The sequence below is a fragment of the Hyperoodon ampullatus genome (assembly GCF_949752795.1).
Source record: "Hyperoodon ampullatus genome assembly, chromosome: 1".
Classification (NCBI taxonomy): domain Eukaryota; kingdom Metazoa; phylum Chordata; class Mammalia; order Artiodactyla; family Ziphiidae; genus Hyperoodon; species Hyperoodon ampullatus.
In genome coordinates this window covers 32,007,504-32,027,036 of record NC_136914.1, presented here as the reverse complement: position 1 = coordinate 32,027,036, position 19,533 = coordinate 32,007,504, and the positions used below count along the sequence as shown (strand labels likewise).

The 19,533-nt window shown below is 41.9% G+C and overlaps 1 protein-coding gene across 1 annotated transcript in view; it reads right to left on the bottom strand.

Moving 5' to 3' along the window:
* The window catches only part of GASK1B (golgi associated kinase 1B), a gene marked incomplete at both ends in the record, with an annotated part of 38,587 nt that extends 19,274 nt beyond the window's left edge, over positions 1-19,313 (bottom strand). The window contains 2 exons of the mRNA XM_079713046.1: positions 1,646-1,860; positions 18,404-19,313. Of these exons, the coding sequence (XP_079569172.1) occupies positions 1,646-1,860; positions 18,404-19,313 (1,125 nt within the window). The remainder of the gene's footprint in view (positions 1-1,645; positions 1,861-18,403) is intronic.
* Between the last annotated feature and the right edge of the window lie 220 nt (positions 19,314-19,533).

Here is a 19,533-nt window from a genome sequence, read left to right as displayed (position 1 = left end):
TCTCCCTCTGGGGTGGAAGACTGATTTGTTTCCTGACCAGGATAATAAAGATAATGTCTCCTTCTGGGGCAAATGTTGGGCAGTTGTGTCAGCAGCCTCTTATAAGACTGGAGGTTTCCTCAAAAAGTACAAAACCCGGGCTTCCCTGGTGGCGCAGTGGTTGAGGGTCCGCCTGCCGATGCAGGGGACGCGGGTTTGTGCCCCGGTCTGGGGGGATCCCACATGCCGCGGAGCGGCTTGGCCCGTGAGCCATGGCCATTGGGCCTGCGTGTCCGGAGCCTGTGCTCCGCAACGGGAGAGGCCACAACAGTGAGAGGCCCACATACCGCAAAAAAAAAAAAAAAAAAAAAAAAAAAAAAAAAAAGTACAAAACCCCACTGGGTGTAGCGTTCAGTGGGGCGACTCCACATCGCCCCAGTGGGACCTGAGGGCAGAGGAACGTGAGTGATGAAGTCATTTGTCGCTGACCCGGGAGGCTTTTGCCTTCTGCTAGCATCTATGGCTGGTTAACTTGTTAACTTTCAAGCAGGGCAAGACCTCAGACCCTTCACAGTTCTTGACAGGAACTTCTTTATGCCTTAGTTGCCCTACCTGTACAATGGAGAGAGGGTACTTACCTCAGAGAGATAGTGTGCTAATTAAATGGAATAATGAGGGTATACATATACGGAGCCCAGCCTGAGTCTCGCCGCTGCCCTTTTCATCAATATTCGGTGACTCCTTGCCAAACCAAGTGGCCTGCTCTCGGCTCAGTTCCCACTGGTGGCTCTGAGGCAGAGACACCAGAGATCATCTCTTCTTCTCGAAGTTCCTAAACCCTAACCTGCACTAAACTGGTTTTCTTCCTACGTTTTTGTAGGAAGGTAGTCCTAAATTGCCACAAATATACTACTTAACAATACAAAAACAGAAAACCAGTTTTTCTAAGGTGGAAGAAGGGGAAGGCAGGAATTGGAATGAGGGGGTAGGGAGAGTCATGAGATCTACATCACACGGAGGTAAGAGTTATTAAAAAACCTATAAAACATCAAGTCACTCAGTTATGTAGATGGCCAATATTTATTATTCTCCAATGTCTAATCTTAATGACATATTTACAAAGAATTACTGGAAAAAAACAGGGGAAATGGTGGCTGTAAGGTATGTGGCCAAGTGACCATTGAAACAGTGTGGAATAATAGAAAAAAGACACTTTTACTGTCAACAGATCCCAGGATTCCAAGCCCCAGATTTTAGTAGTTGTGAGAACTTGGGTGAGTTACTTAACCTCAAAAAACTTTGGTTTACTTACCTCCCAAGTGGGGTAAGACTCTCTATCTTGAAGAGCTGTTGATGGGTTATCTCAGTAAATTGTATCTATGACGGGTATGACTATTCCATGAGTAAAATACTGAAGAATTACTTATTCAGAAATTAATATGAGGGCCAAGGGACATTTCTGAATATTTCCCAAAAGGATATAACATCTCGTGATGTGGTACCAGGCTTGCCAAATACAACCTTATAGAACACCGGGCTTGCCAGATACAGCTTTATAGAACTTAAACTCTGGCTTATAAAAACCCAAGGTACAGAAAATTCCTTAGTGGCAGACTTCTGTAACTCTGCATCAGTCTCAGATAACCACTTACTTGATTGAACTTACCTGTAACAAAAAATCAAAGAGAGCCATCTTGGACCATTCGTGGTGATGTATTTCAGTGCAGCCCCATTCAGGTTTGGGTACGCGGCCATTCTGCCAGCACTTCTGTTTCAGCAACTGCTGATAAGTTCCCCAGGTGAGCTTAACAGAAGAGTGGGTCTCATTACTCGTTGGAGATAAAGATGAGTCCCAGAGAATGAAAGGACATGGGCGGCCATCTATAGAATCCAAAAACACAAAAAAACACACTTTTAGAATGTTACTGACTCAGTGTGTACTCTTGGATGTCATTCAGTCTTTCACAGTTTCACACTCTCATCTGTCACATGTGAAAGTTTGATTAGATGACATTTATGATCACTTTCCCTTCTGAATATTTACTGTTTTTATACCTCAGTGATGCTTCCTGATAGGAGTCTTATAAGATGGAAAGTTATTGTTAGACAAGGAAAGAGAAGATTTTTTTAAACAAGATACTTTATAGATGTGGCAGTAACAGGCCACTAACCACCAATAACAACGTCCTCTGGTTAATGTGGTTTTATTCCACATCTAAAAGCAGCCACCATGAAAAAGGAAAGAATCCAGACATTTATAATTATCTATTCAGTGTCTGAGTGGAGTGGCTCTCTATTTGTTATAACAACTGTCTGATTTTCTGAGGCCATATTATGATGTCAGGAAGAAAAAGAATTTTTAGAAGTTGCAAATTTAAAAGTGAAATTGTATGTTTCACACCAGTCACTATAATCTCCAAAGAAAGAAAAAGGAAGCAAGAGGGGTTTTTTGGGTTTTTTTTTTTTTCTGATAGAAACAACAGCACTCCTGGTAATGGGTCATTTATTCACATAAAACCTCACAAAGTGTATTTAAGCAAATGTCATTTCTTCAACTTCCTGTGCATAGAATATTTTTCAAAAACATCTGTCATTCGAATGTTTTTGTCTCATTCTTGATAGTTTAGAAATTTCATTGGTGAACTGTACATTAAATGACACTGTAAGCTTAAAGCCAAAGCATCCCTCTCAAGCTCCATGTCTGTCAAATAAAGTCACTGAAAGATGATGAAGAGCAGCTTTTCTTGTAACTTAAAACTCAGAATGATCTCTTGGGAAAAAAAAAAAAACCACTAAGTCACAAAGGTCTGAAAAATCCCATTTAACTCATTCTTAACAGGCCTGGGCATTTGAATCCTCTGAAACTATGGCTGGAATGTCAAGACACATCACAGGGATTTTTAAAGCTCTTTCAAATGACCTGAGAGGTTCTCAATCTATAACTGTTTTTTGTTAAAGACTTTTATTTTCCCACCTTGCTTATTTGTCTTCATGTAGAGCTCTAATCTCTGGTCTTTAATGCAAGGACAGTCACTCCTCTAACTACTCCTGAACGTGGTGTTACAATGACCTTAATAATATTAATAACATTCACTTACTCATTCTAATCACCTACATTCCAGTTTTGTTCAAAAGAAAAATCTTTCTCCTTTTAGCCTTGCAATTTAGGCCAGGGCCAGTAGCAAGTCCTTTAGATTGTGGAAAATAGGCCACAGTCACTGATGTACAGTTGAAAGAAAAATAGACAAAGAAACATGAGCCATATATAAAGAACTTAATTGTTATCTCTCTCCTTTTTATTTCCTTTTACTGTACGAAATGATTTGGGGCTGCTGGGACCCAATTATCTTCTTAGGTATTAGATAAATATAATGTTAAATGTATATGCTCCAAATACTATGCCAATTTTTAAAAAATAATAATAAATTCTAGGTAAAAACAGGCCATCATATAGTGGGAGACACACATAAACCAGTGTAACCAAATAAATGTAAGAGACACAACACAGCTTTCAAAGATATGGGCACTTCAGACTTCTAACTGTCAACACCAAGAGGCTCTATCACTCAGTGTCTTTGGAACAAACTGATACACAGCTAGCACTTTGCATTCTCAAGGCTGGGAAGTATTCAAAGGGAGCTGAAAAATACTGAAATGCAACAACACAAATCAATACACAAGACAGACAAAGTGCCAGTTTCCTCAGTACACAAGGCCCTCAGAGAAATGAGGAAATTATGCACATAAACAATTGAAACAGTTAACTTCTGTGCTGTTTTTCCTTCCCTTTAGAAACATTTGTTTCATATTTTAAAAGTAATTAAGAGTAAATCTACTCATTTTAGGAAATGTGGAATAACATTAAAATGTATAGCTAAAAGATGACATGATACTATATATAGGAAACACTAAAGTCTCCACCAAAAAAACTACTGGAGCTAATAAATGAATTCAGTAAAGTTGCAGGATATAAGATTAATATACAGATATCTGTTGCTTTTCTATACACTGAAAATGAACTCTCAGAAAGAGAAATTAAGCAAACAATCACATTTACAATCATATAAAAAAGAATAAAATATCTAGGAATAAACTTAAAAAAGGAGGTAAAAGACCTATTTGCTGAAAACTATAAAACATTGATGAAGGAATTTGGAAATTATACAAAGAAATGGAAAGATATACCATGCTCTTGGATTGGAAGAATTAATATTGTTAAAATGGCCATACTACCCAAAGTCATCTACAGATTTAATGCAATCTCTATCAAAATACCCATGACACTTTTCACCAAACTAGAACAAATAATCCTAAAATTCATATGAAACCATGAAAGACCCCAAATTGCCGAAGCAATCCTGAGAAAAAAAAGAAGGGAGCTGAAGGAATCATGCCCCCTGACTTCAGACAATACTGCAAAGCTACAGTGATCAAAACAGCATGGTACTGGCACAAAAACAGACACATATATCAATGGAACAGAATAGAGAGCCCAGAAATAAACCCACACACCTTTGGTCAATTAATCTACAGCAAAGGAGGCAAGAAAATACAATGGAGAAAAGACAGTCTCTTCAATAACTGGTGCTGGGAAAACTAGACAGCTACATGTAAAAGAATGAGATTAGAAATTTCCTTACATCATGTACAAAAGTAAACTCAAAATGCATTAAAGACCTAAATGTAAGACCTGAAACCATAAAACTCCTAGAAAAGAACACAGGCAGAACACTCTTTGACATAAATTGTAGCAATATTTTAAAAATCTGTCTTCTAAGGCAAAAGAAATAAAAGCAAAAATAAACAAATGGGACCTAATTAAACGTAAAAGTTTTACACAGCAAAGGAAACCATAAACTAAATGGAAAGACAACCTACTACATAGGAGAAAATACTTGCCAATTATATGTTTGACAAGGGGTAAATATCCAACATATATAAATAGCTCATACAACTCAATATCAAAAAAAACAAAGATCCCTTAAAAACTGGGCAGAAGACCTGAATAGACATTTTTCCAAAGAAGACTTACACACAGCCAACAGGTCATGAAGAGATGTTCAACCTTGCTAATTTTCAGAGAAATGCAAATCAAACCACAGTGAGATATCAACTCACACCTGTCAGAATGGCCAACATCAAAAAGACTACAAATAACAAATGTTGGTGAGGATGTACAGAAAAGGGAACCCTCCTCCACAGTTGGTGGGACTGTAAATCGGTGCAGCCACTATGGAGAACAGTACGGAGTTTCCTTAAAAAGCTAAAAACAGAGCTACTATATGACCCAGCAACTCCACTTCTGGGTATATTCCAAAGAAAACAAAAACACTAATTCTAAAAGACACATGCACCCCAATGTTCACTGCAGCACTATTTACAATAGCCAAGATATGGAAGCAACCTATGTGTTCATCAACAGATGAATGGATAAAGAAGATATGGTATATGTACACAATGGAATATTACTCAGCCATAAAAAAGAAGGAAATTTTGCCATTTGCAACAACATGGATGGACCTAGAGAGTATGATGCTTAGTGAAATAAGGCAGACAGCGAAAGACAAATATTCTATGTTACATCACTTATATGTGGAACACAGAAACAAAACAGAAACAGATTCACAGATACAGGTAAAAAAAACTAGTGGTTACCAGTGGGGAGAGGGAAGTGGGGAGGGGTGAGATACAGGCTATAGGATTAAGAGTCACAAACTACTGTGTATAAAACAAATAAACAACAAAGATATACAGTACAGGAAAATATATCTGTGATTTTAATAACTTTAAATGGAATGTAAAACTACAGAAATATTGAATCACTATGTTGTACCTGAAACTAATAAAATATTGTAATCCACTCTACTTCAATACAAAAAACAAATAAACAAACATAAAAAAATGTCTAGCCTAGAAACAGCACTCATCTACAATCTCCTACCCTAGTAACCAGTTCTGTTATTTGTATATATATATATATATATATATATATATATATTTTTTTTTTTTTTTTTTTTTTTTTTTTTTGCGGTACGTGGGCCTCTCACCGCTGTGGCCTCTCCCGTTGCGGAGCACAGGCTCCGGATGCACAGGCTCAGCGGCCATGGCTCACGGGCCCAGCCGCTCCACGGCACGTGGGATCTTCCCAGACTGGGGCACGAACCCGCGTCCCCTGCATCAGCAGGCGGGCTCTCAACCACTGCGCCACCAGGGAAGCCCCTGTTATTTGTATATTTACATCTGGTATTTTCCCATCCCTTTCTTTCCCACCTGAAAAAGTAAATTGTTTTTAGAAATTTAAGGAGTAGAGCTTATGGTTAGAGTTCAGACTCTAGAACCCAACAGACCTTTTGAATTCTGATCCTACTACTTCTTAGCTTTGTAACATTGGACAAGTTATATAACCTTTTCAAACCTCACTTTCATCCTCTGTAAAGTGTGGGCAATACTGTACTTTCCAAAACAAACTTTGTTAAACATGCGTTTAAAGTTCTCAGCCTTGTGACTAACATATATGCATATCCTGGAAAGGTTTTGCTATGACTATTTTTATATGCATGCATTATACAATCACATAATTCATCAGCCTTCTAGCCCTTATTTGTTTATTGAACATCTACTATGTCTCAAGCACTATTCTAGGCCTAAAGCATACAGACATACATGCCAGGTTTTCAGTTGTTTGTTGTTCTGTGGGATTTTTTGCTTTCATAGAGTTTACATTTCCAGCAAGGAAAAGAGGCAAAAATTACACAAGGAAAATAAGCTATTTGGAATCACCTTATGTATATAGTTTATCATAATTGTTTCACTAAATGTTACATTGCAAACATTTCTCTTACAATTAAATATTCTTAAACAGTGTCACTTTAACTGTGATACAATAATGTAGCAAACTTGGTCAAGGGCAGACGGTGAGTATTTCAGGCTTTGAGGGCCATACAATGTCAACTAGCAAGTACTCAACCCCATTGTGATACGAAAGCAGTCAAAACAATATATAAAAAAATGGTGGTGACTATGTTCCAATAAAACTGTATTACACACCCTGAAATTTACATTTTTTGTAATTTTCAAGTGTCCTAGTAGTATTTTTGTTATTTGGATATTCTTTTCAACCATTTAAAATTGGGGAAGCCATTGGTAGCTCAGGGACCACACAACGTAGGCTGTGGGCTATCTCTCACCCACAGACTGTAGTGAATCAACCCCTAATCTAGTGTATGGGTTTATTGTGTTTCATTTACCATTTCTCTCCTTTAAATCTTAAAATTTTTTTGAATGATACATTTTCTATTACATGGCTCTCAAACTGCCACAGGGAGCTTTCAACAGGTAGGAATCATTGGTTTTCAGTTAACATTCTCTGTTTTCCTCCACATGCATCTCCCCTCAGCAAAATATTCTGACTGCCACAGAAACACATTCTGTCCTGCCATGCCTGGCGTCAGTCACCGCAGGGAAAGGGGCTTCCGGAGAGCAGGTTAAGAGGCAGTTCTCAGGCTGAGCCAGGCTGGATGTCCTTCCTTGCAGAGTCTTTGTGCACGTTGCCCAGGCTGGTTCCAGATCTCAGAGCTGTGAGCAACTACTGTGAGGTGCATTGCACTTTGTATAAAATATGGCTGATAACAGAATTAAAGGAACCTTGATAGATCTGAAGGGATGACGGAAAAGTACCCTCTGAAAGCAGCAAACAGGTTAAAGCAACTTACCTGAAGTGTTTCAGAGATGAGGGGCATTCATCTCTTCGCATGTGGGTTTGTCAGAATGAGGTAGTACTGGGCTCTCTAGAGAAATCTTAACGGTGAAGAGAGAAAATTCTACCTGTCAGAATGGGGAGGAAGTGGGGTTTTAAAAGAAATGTGAGTGTTCATGTGAATTAATGGTTATATAGCTGTCTTTTAAAAACCTGAGACTTGCCAGTAAAACTTATTTTTTTCCAAAATCTGAACATCTCCCCTGAATTTTGATGTTCTCCCAAGTCATTCTTTATTCAAAAGCACAAAGAAGACATTCTTGTGGGAAGACGAACGTGAAAGTCCACTAAGAATGAATGCTCTACACAATCTCCTTTGCCCTGGTTTATCAGGTGTCCTTCACCTTGAACCGATGACCAGTTTTGTTGAACTACAGGGGGAGTTATCAGTGAATGTCTGCATCTATCACTGGGCAAAAACATCCTGAGCTCTGAAATCACAAGCCTATTTTATCACATGGGCCAAGTTCCAAGCTTCTTGTGAACAAGACAAAAAGGAAAGTGACAGTTCAGCTCAGAGCCCTTCATTAAAAATGACTCCAAAACCCTCTAAAGAAAACAAAGACCAGCCAAAACCTGAGGCTCATCTTTGTTATGGGAAACAAATTCCGTCATGTTCCATTGCAACTGTCCAATGCATTGAAGGAAAACTTGAATGTTGCAGATCTCTAATCTAAAAGCAAGTGTTGATGTGGGCGTACTCCACTGAGAAGGTAGCAGGTGTCTGATTGTTAATGATCCCTTAAGTACTATCTGCTCTATTTTTCTACTGTGCCTCTCACAGTAGGGTTCTGGCTATTAAAAGTGAAGAAAGCAGGTAAGATCTCTTGGCTTAAGGATGGTGAAAATGTGGACAAGTCAGTCAATGTGAGGGAGGGTGAAATAGGATGCTGTGACAGTCTGGCCGGGGAGGAAATGTGGAGGATAAGATGCTCAGGCTTTTAAACATTGTTAATTCACTTATTCCCAAAGCACATATTTACCATTGTCCCCCAATATTTGGATGCATTTGGTTCCTGTGTTTGGGATAGAAAGAATTCAGAGTGAGGCATACCAGAAACAGAGGCCCGGCAAGATCCCAGTCCCAGGCAAGGCCTGGGCCACAGCTGGGAGTTTAGTGGAAACAGACAAGCACGCGTGTAATGACAATCAGGTTATGTGTCTGCCAGTTGAAGAGTGCTTTAAAGGGACCAAGTGAAGGAAGGACTAAAATAAAGGCTGAGCTCTCAGAGTCAAGCCAAGCAACGAAGAACTGCCGGGCCCCAGCATAGCAAAATGAGCAGCTCTGGCCATTAACAAGGAGAAGAGCCATGTCTGAAGAGGAGCTGAGTGCGTGGGGTGGAAAAAGAAGTCACGAGTGTTGATTCTACTCTTGACTGCATCTCTGGTCTCCAGAGGACTCAAGCCCAGTCCACCAGCCACCCTGACTGAGGCAACGGGTTCCCCAAGGCATGAAAAGTGTGAGATCCAGAGACACTGAAAATATAGCACTGTCAGATATTAGAAAGAATCAACCTATACTTGGTTTTAAAAGGGGAAGGTGGCAGAGAAGCAGAATTCCATAGATTTTATACGTGTAGATTCCATGCAGCCAACCAAATCCTCAATACAAGGGCTTGTCTTAGGAATCCAATTTCTGGGTGATTTCGAATACCGTTCTTCCAACAAAAATATAAATGTATTTAGTTACTTTCCTAACTGTTTCACTAACTGGTTTTCTCGAGGTTGGACTGTTAAAATAATCTCCATGTTTCCTCAAGCATTAGCTAAGCATGAAGCATTTGTGACTTCCTCTGCCACAGACGACTGAAACAATCCAAACCATCGGTTCTACTTTAAAAACATATGACCCAGCAATCCCTCTACTGGGCTTATACCCTGAGAAAACCATAATTCAGAAAGAGTCATGTACCACAGTGTTCATTGTAGCTCTATTTACAATAGCCAGGACATGGAAGCAACCTAAGTATCCATCAACAAATGAATGGATAAAGAAGATGTGGCACATATATACAGTGGAATATTACTCAGCCATAAAAAGAAATGAAATTGAGCTATTTGTAGTGAGGTGGATGGACCTAGAGACTGTCATACAATGTGAAGAAAGTCAGAAAGAGAAAAACAAATACCGTATGCTAACACTTATATATGAAATCTAAAAAAAAAAAAAAAATGGTTCTAATGAACCTAGGGGCAAGACAGGAATAAAGATGCAGATGTAGAGAACGGACTTGAGGACATGGGGAGGGGTAAGGGTAAGCTGGGACGAAGTGAGAGAGTGGCATGGACATATATACACTACCAAACGTAAAATAGATAGCTAGTGGGAAGCAGCCGCATAGCACAGGGAGATCAGCTCGGTGCTTTGTGACCACCTAGAGGGGTGGGATAGGGAGGGTAGGAGGGAGACGCAAGAGGGAGGAGATATGGAGATATATGTATATGTATAGCTGATTCACTTTGTTATAAAGCAGAAACTAATACACCCTTGTAAAGCAATTATACTCCAATAAAGATGTTAAAAAAAATAAATAAAAACAAAGTGTCCTTCTTTGTTCTGAAGCTTTGACTAATGGACGGGAACTTCTGCTTTCTAGGTCTGCCCTGGACTTCCGCTGTAAAAATGGGAGCTCCCAGACACTTCCTGTCTCAATATTCCCTTTAGAAAAACAGGAACCGACCTTGATTTCAGAGGGTTGTGATGATGGAGTCGCTGCCAAACTCCACAAACGATTGCATTTTGCCAGTAAAGTCTTGGTCACATCAGGGGGACCTGGTCCTGGGCCATTTAATATTGGTTAAGGTAGTTGAAGAAGCCATGAATTCCTGACTGGAGTGAGCTTCCTACAGTCGGAAGCTCATCACATCACCTCTCTTCTTCAGACCCCTCAATGATTTCGCATTATCTGTGGGATGAAGTCCATGTCCTTCCATAACATAAACCCACCCACTCTACACTCACCACCGCCAGCCCCTATTCCCCTTTTTCCAGAACGGTTTGCAGTTTCCACACACACGCTGCCTTCACAAGCTTCTCACACCTCGATTCTCTCCACCCTTCTGTACCCACCCACAGTGACTTTGAAGAACTAGTCTGACATTACCACTTCTAGAACCTTCTGCAGTCCCCCTACCCACCCCCCTATACACACACATCCCTCTCTGTGCCTGCAGGCTTCCCTAAACATATCTCCTGGAGGTCTTTACCCTACCTGTCTTTTTTTTTTTAAACATCTTTATTGGAGTATAATTGCTTTACAATGGTGTGTTAGTTTCTGCTGTATAAAAAAGTGAATCAGTTATACATATACATATATCCCCATATCCCCTCCCTCTTGCGTCTGCCTCCCACCCTCCCTATCCCACCCCTCTAGATGGTCACAAAGCACCAAGCTGATCTCCCTGTGCTATGAAGCTGCTTCCCACTAACTATCTATTTTACCTTTGGTAGCATATATACGTCCATGCCACTCTCTCACTTTGTCCCAGCTTACCCTTCCCCTTCCCCGTGGCCTCACCTCCATTCTCTACATCTATGTCTTTATTCCTGTCCGGCCCCTAGGTTCTTCAGACCATTTTTAAACTTTTTTTAAGATTCCATATATATATGTTAGCATACAGTATTTGTTTTTCTCTTTCTGACTTACTTCACTCTGTATGACAGACTATAGGTCCATCCACCTCACTAAAAATAACTCAATTTCACTTCTTTTTATGGCTGAGTAATAGTCCATTATATATATGTGCCACATCTTCTTTATGCATTCCTCTGTTGATGGGCATTTAGGTTGCTTCCATGTCCTGGCTATTGTAAATAGTGCTGCAGTGAACATTGGGGTGCATGTATCTTTTTGAATTATGGTTTTCTCAGGGTATATGCCCAGTAGTGGGATTGCTGTGTCGTATGGTAGTTCTATTTTTAGCTTTTTGAGGAGCCTCCATACTGTTCTCCATAGTAGCTGTATCAATATACATCCCCACCAACAATGCAAGAGGGTTCCCTTTTCTCCACACCCTCTCTAGCATTTATTGTTTGTAGATTTTTTGATGGGCATTCTGACCAGTGTGAGGTGATACCTCATTGTAGTTTTGATTTGTATTTCTCAAATAATTAGTGATGTCAAGCATCTTTTCATGTGACTCTTGGCCACTTGTATGTCTTCTTTGGAGAAATGTCTATTTAGGTCTTCTGCCCATTTTTTGATTGGGTTGCTTGTTTTTTTGATACTGAGCTGCATGAGCTGTTTGTATATTTTTGAGATTAATCCTTTGTTATTTGCCTCATTTGTAAATATTTTCTCCCATTCTGAGGGTTGCGCTTTTGTCTTGTTTATGGCTTCCTTTGCTGTGCAAAAGCTCTGTCCTCACCTGAGAGCCTGGCACAACATGAATTGTGCAGCTGCCACTCCCCTGCTCTGGCAGCCGTACCAGCATCGTGGAGCTCACCGCATGGCTCACACGGACTCAAGAGGAGAGAGGAAAGCACCCACTGTATTTCTCCTGCTCTGTGATGAGACGAGGTAATACAATTCAGAGAACAGTGAGCACATTGGAATCTACACTGAATTTAAATGGAAGGGGGTGAGGGGCCTGCAGTTTGTCATCCAAGCAGCCCTGACACACAGAGTTCCTGGAACGAGGCTACCTAATCCGGTCTGACAGCTCTATGGCCGTAAAGCGGCATCCTAAAAATAAAGCACACAGAATGCATCTCCCATGCTGGGCATGAAAGACAGTAGGATGCTTAAGTGCTACCAAAATGGTAGCCCTTGGGATTCATTTGCATCTCTGTGCAGACTGCTGGGGAGCTTGGCCAAAGTGCTCAGTTGACGATCACAGGGGGGCTGGGGTTCTTCTGCTCTCTACATAGACATAGTCTGCTTTGTCTTGTCTTAGATACATATTTTTAAATATTTTGTTTAAAAAAGTATTTAAATGTATCAGTATCACATAGTATCTGGTGACCTCTATCATGATTGATGATTTTTGCAAGGACGGTTTGGCAGAAAACATACTAATACATTCAGTCGTATTTGCATATACACGACTGTTTACGGTAAAACAAGAAAATCTGGGAAGCGTTGGCTTGTATTTAAACAACAACAACAGCCCTTGTAGCTGTGTTCAGGGTAGTATGGCCATACTTCCTTTGAGTGAAAATATTATCAATGTTAAGTGGTTGAGTTGAAAAAAGAAGTTAAATAGAAAGATTGGCATAATGGTAAACCAGAAATCACATGTTGTCACTATCCCATGAGTATATCAAGTTATATTTGAGAGGTCATGTAGGTCAAGAGAAGCAACGTGAGGATACTTTAGTATCAGACAGAACTCGGTACAAATTCCACTTCCACTGCTCACCCGCTATGCGTCCTTGAGCAAATTTCACACCTCACCGAGCCTCAGGATTCCCATATATAAAGTATCAATACTATCTGCTGTGTGGAATTGTTAAGTAATGCAATAGTCAAATGACATCAAATGCAGTATAGACATGCTGTGAGGCATAACACTAGATTCTTTATAAGTTTACAACTGAAAAATACATCATTATTGCAAACATGGATTTCTTTACAAGATCTTTGATGCTATATTTCAATTCACTTTTGTATTTCCCACACAGATACGCATAGGATGAGACTCTGGTCCAGTGGTCATGGCTGGATTTTGTCGGGTGGTACCCTCCTGGCCCTCCCTACCTAATTACAACCTTGTCCTTCCCCAAGTACAACCTTCTCATTTTCTGGGCTATCTTTGGAGTGACACCTGTCAGAAAATGGTCCAGTATACAGTTCAGGGCCAGTAAACCTGCTAATTTCACATATATATTTTTGGATTCAAGGAGAGTCATCTAGAATTCAAGTTATACAACCAAGAACCTGTCCCAGAGGAACCTGAGCTAGTGGCTCTGGGCTGATAGGATCACCTGTGTCAGTTTTACAAACAAACAAACAAACAAATAAATACCTGAAGATGAGCTTTATCATTGGGACCTTTTGTCTTTGGTCTGGATGAACAGAAAGTTTCATCCGAGAGGCTGGGGCAGGCATATCATTCAGTCACAGCCTCTGATGCTCTTTTACATCTCCCTTTGCATCATATGTCTCCTTTTTACATCCAGGTAATTTACATGACTTTCAACAAAGGTATTTAATTACACTGGGCCTTTACTTCCACATCCACAAAAGGTCTCTCATAGAGTACCCATCTTATAAAAAGTTTAGGAGGATTTATTGAGATAATAGGTGCATGGTACTTAAAACAGTGCCAGTATATGGTAACATTCAATATTACTCTTGCTATGGTTACAGTTGTTGTCTCCTTGAGAAATAAGAGGTTCCCATAGCCCGTATCTGTGCATCAGTACACAAGTCATCAAGGTCTAGTTGTGTGAGATAACCAGGTATACAAATAGGTCATGGTGATGGAGAAAGAAGACACACCTTAAGGCCCCCCAAAAGGATTTGGTGAGGAAAGCAGATTGATAAAGGGGAGTCTTGGAAGTTACAAGACAAGGGCTTGAATTCTTTCTGGACAATTAACTCATTGTATGACCTTGAGCTGCCTTCTTCTTATCTTTCTTTCTTCTCAAAATTGAGGTAAGAAAGTGTCTCCTGCATAGGTTTCTTTGAAAGATTAACTGCGATAAGTCAAATATCTATATTCGACTCACAAGAGACTAGCAATGTTCTTGGTACTAAGCATGAATTTATTTTCACAAACATTCATCAAAAGTCAGAGAACAGAAACAACACTTAAGGCAGATTATTTACAGGACTGGCTGACTATCCACTCTCCCAGATATGAAAAGATCTCCTCCCAGACCAAGCCAGATCATCAGAGAAATGCATTACCTAAGCTGAGTTCTATTTTTCCTCCTACAGAAAACTCATTATCAAATTACATTGCAGTGTGAAGCCACAGACCATATTATATTTATGGTCCTCACAAGAATAAGCTCCATAAACCTTATTATTTGCATAATACAGAGGCTGTCAAGGATATTTTTCTTTACCTTTTCAATGAGTTATTTATAAGAATCTCAAGGAGAAATCCCAGCCTGGATTTAGGACTAAAATGGTAGCACTTGTCCTGAGTTTTTGAAGCCAGAAGCAAGTACAGATTTACTGTTTGGAGTCAGTGAAACAGACCAAAAATGCATTCTTGCATTCATTCAAAAATATTTATTGAGCAACTACTATGTGCCAGACGCTCCACTGGGATCTGGACATTCAATGATGAGCACGACAGGAAATGTCTCTGCCTTCATAGATCTAGAGCCTAGTGGGAAAGAAGAGATGATTAAATAAGCAATTATAATTATAAAGCAATGATATAGAATGAGCCAGAAACAGATGCTGGGTAACAAGATAAGATCTATCACCCCCTTAGGTAGCTAGGGAGGCGCAAATAAAGCTAAGCTTGGACCAAGGGAAGACTAGGAGGACTCTAGAGGGAAGAGCCACACATCTGTGGAAATCAAGGGAAGAAAGACACAAGTCAGGAAAGACTAGAGGTAGGTGAGTGAAGAGAGATACCAAGAACCTAAGACTGTTAATCCTCTACCATGACCAGAACTGATCTATTTATGTACTTTACATCAGTACAATGTCTGCATGAGTAGAATTATATTGTGTAGAGTGCTCTAAACTATAAATAATGTCCTAGCCTCCTGAGGAAACTGGTCTGATTTTATGACTCTCAATAACTACATTCTAGTAGAAAGTATCAAAGAGAGAATAAAGAAAGTTCTGGTATTACTTGAGATACAGTCTTAGTTATTTAACTCATCATATTGAGAGTCATGTCAATACAACCTTGTTGGTTTCTTTCCATCATCACTTACTTCTGCAAAGAGAGAGGAACACCAGTCTACATTGGAATTAGAAATGCCTCCTTCAAATTTAGTGCCACTGCCTTTTTCATTCCCAAAGATGCTGGATATTCAGAGAACAGAATTAAATACCTAAGAGGTATCCTGACACCAAAAATTTTAAGCCAGCAGGAGACCTAGGTTTTAATCCTAGCCCTGTCACATGAAGAAATGATATGTATCCAGAGGAAACTCTAATTCAAAAAGATACATGCACCCCAGTGTTAATTGCAGCACTATTTACAATAACCAAGACATGGGAGCAACCTAAATGTCCACTGACAAATGAATGGCTAAAGAAGATGTGGTATATACACAATGGAATATTAGTCAGCCAAAAAAAGAATGAAATAATGCCATTTACAGAAATATGGATGGACCTAGAAATTATTACACTAAGTGAAGTAAGTCAGACAGAGAAAGACAAATATCATATGATGTCACTTATATGTGGAATCTAAAAAAATGGTACAAATGAACTTATTTACAAAACAGAAACAGACTCACAGATATACAGAACAAAATTGGTTACCAAAGGGGAAGGGGAGAAATTAGGAATTTGGGATTAACAGATACATACTACTATATAAAAAATAGATAAACAACAAGGACCTGCTGTGTAGCACAGGGAACTATATTCAATACCTTGTAATAAACCATAATGGAAAAGAATCTGTAAAAGAATATATATATGTATAACTGAATCACGTTGCTGTACACCTGAAACAACACAGCTCTGTAAATCAACTAGACTTCAATTTAAAAAAAAGAAATGATAGGTGAGGCTTGGAGGCTATATGAGTAACTCAGTGAACATGGAACCTCATGTGCTTCGTGTAGGAACACAAATAGCAGTATTTATTGAAGATTTACTGTGTGTCAAGCACCAGGTCTACGTGTGTTCCCTGTATTATCTAGCAACAAACTCATGAGGTGGGTACTGTTGTCACTTAGAGCTGAGAACATGGAGGGTCAGAGAGATACTGTGACGTTTCTGGGTCACACAGTTGGTAAATTCAAACCCAGCGGTCCAGCTCCAGAGCCCAGGCTCCTAACCACTACTTTCCTCTCTCAACTTCCGTCCAGGAGCTCCCAGGGAAGCTGGAAGGACAGATCAGAGTACCGTGCCTCAGGATACATTCAAGCACGCATCACCTCTTCTCAGGGCCTTTAGGACATGAATGAATGGCAAGGGAGCCTTCCAGGGGGACCCTCTGCCCTGCTTGGTCTAGGACAGGCTCAGTGTGTGCCTGCTTCTCCATGCCCAGCCACATCCTCCCTCTCTCCAGGGTGCACCTGTCTGGACAGAAGTGGTAGCGTCACCTAAGCCCAATGGCTAAGAGCTGATGTTTTGAAGTTTGCTGGGCCTGGGCGCAAAACCCAGCTTACCCATTAACATGAGGCCAGTTACTTTGCCTAAATAAGCCTCAGCTTTCTCATCTCCCAAGTGGAGATAAGAATCGCACCTATCTCCTAGTACTGCTATGAGAAACACAGGAGTCAAGATGTATAGAGACTCTATGTCTCAGTCAGCATAGTGCTTAGCAGATAGTGAGCACCCTCTAGAAATGAGCTTGTACCACCATTTGATAGAAGGTCTGAGAGGCTTTCTCACATCAGCATCATCCTGGAGGAAGACTTTGTGAATCTGAGGCATCGAAACACACCTGTGAATCTGCAGCACTTAGCCACAAAGCAGGATGAGTAGGGAATGCCAAGTCTTTCTAAATAAACCAGTGGTACTTCAAGAAGTACCTATTCTAAGACTAAATTATACCCCTGAAGCCATTGAAAATGCAGTTTGGCTTTTGGCCACTGCCAAGGCTTTAATCCATTCCAGTCCAGACTCCATGGGAACTGGGCTGAAATGCTACGTTTGGTAAGGAAATAGCCTTTGAGCTTATAATCTCTTTGGGGTCCTTTTTAGCCTCTTGGACCAGCCTGGATTCAGAGTGGCAACTTCTGGGATCACTCTGCTTTCAAACACAGCCAAGGACCCAACCTACTTTGTGTTGGAACGCTGGAATAGCCTTAGGATTCATAGAAAATCCTTTCTATGGCATGAGCATTGTCACACACCAGCCCTGACGCCTGCAGCTGTATTGGCAGGCTGCACACCCCAGAACCTGCCACAATGTTTGTCACCTGATGGCACCTCTCGGCACTCAGGCTCAGTAAAGCATAGTCGTGGACTTGGAGGGACCACGTGGCTGGTTGGTATATACACTGAACAAATCACCTCTTTTGGCCTCATTTTCTTTGTAAACTAAAGCGGTTACGTCCATCGTGAAAGATGAAGAGGTCAAATCTAACATGGTCTGGCCCTGGGCCTCTTAAAAAGATTCCATCTGCCGAAGAAAGATAACCCTCTTTGCCTTTATTTTTAAAAACTTCCAGTGCACAGGATTCTACTTACTTCCATACAAACCCAGTTACTAATATGCCTGACTGTCAGCAAGCTCTTTGCCTCCACCCCGGCTCTCTCCCTCATCACACAAATTGTCACTGGCTTTCATCAGATGTAATAAGCCTCCAGGAAGCGCTGCGAGGGAAACGGAGAGCACAGATTGCACAGCGGGGGCTTCTCTCGCGTGTACAGCACAGCATAGCCCGGGCACTCTCGTGTCCTCCCAAAGCTGAGAAAATCGAGGATGCCAAGCGTATGGAAAGACGCTGCTGCTGTCCAAATGGGAAACGCGGGTGGAGAAAATCATTTAGAAAAAGAGGCTGAGGGAAAAGAGAAAATCAAGCCCAGTCTCCAACAGCTGCAAACAAGAAGCCCAGGAAACGGTTACCTTGGATGAACTCGGATTTCCTGCTCACAGAAGGCAGGGTCCGGTTGAGTCCCAGGATCCTGTCCAGGTGGAAGGCAAACACCTCGCTCATGTCCAGAGGCTGCTTGAGCAGCCCGCAGGGGCTGGGGCCGCAGGAGGGCCCCGCGGGCTGGCCGGTCCCCTGCAGCACCAGCAGGTGCGCTCTGCTCCTGGGCCAGGCCAGCTGGAGACCCGCCACCGCGCCGTCGGCCAGCAGGCGCATCCGGCCGATGTCTTCTCCGCTCAGCCACGACGGGGCGTTCTCGCTATAGATCCTGATGTTGCTTCCCTTGGCCCGGGGCAGCTGCACATCTGCGTCCCCACCTTGCGCTCCCAGACCCTGCATCCACCCCCAGGGTCGCTCCCCAGCCTTGGCCAGGTTTCCTCCCCGGACGTGCCCGGGCACTTCAGCATCAGCTGCCCTTGCAGCTTCCTGAGGCCGAAGGGACGGTCCGACCAAAGCCCCGGGTCCCGGGGCTTGAGAAGCCACCGCATACTTCTTCCTGCGCTTGGGTTTCACGGTGCCACGGATGCTGGCGGGCTTGCTGCGCTTGGAGCGCAAGGTGATGTACACCACGTTGGGCTGCAGCGTGGTCCCATTGCCCTGGGACTCGGGAGGGGCCAGCGTGCCGTCCAGGGGTATCTCAGGGAAGGGGGCCTCGGCGGTGGCCCGGCTCCAGTGCGGCCCCCTGCGCGCGCGCCCTCCGTGCGGGGCAGAGGCGCGCCCCACCTGGCTCACCAGGAAGCCCAGGTAGATGGCGCAGGCCGTACCCAGCAGGAGGGTCCTCCTGGTCCTGGGGCGCCGGCTGCTCCAGAGTTTCCGCACCCTCGGGACGCACAGGGAGGAGAGGAACCAGTTTATGAGTTGCCCTGGCTTGTCCGGACAGCTCATTTCTGAGCCTCGTCCGCATGCTGCACAGAGTTTAAAGTCTGCCGTTGGCTCCTTCTGGCATGATGCATGGTTTGCTGAACGCAGCTGTCGCCTCCACTCAGGTGTCTAAGTGGTCTCCAGTGGGTCGAGGAGGAAGTTAAGGTCTGCTGATGGAGCCGGGAAGGCTTCTGACACTGGCCACAACAAACCTTCTAAACCCCGCCAGTCTCCCCGAGGAGAA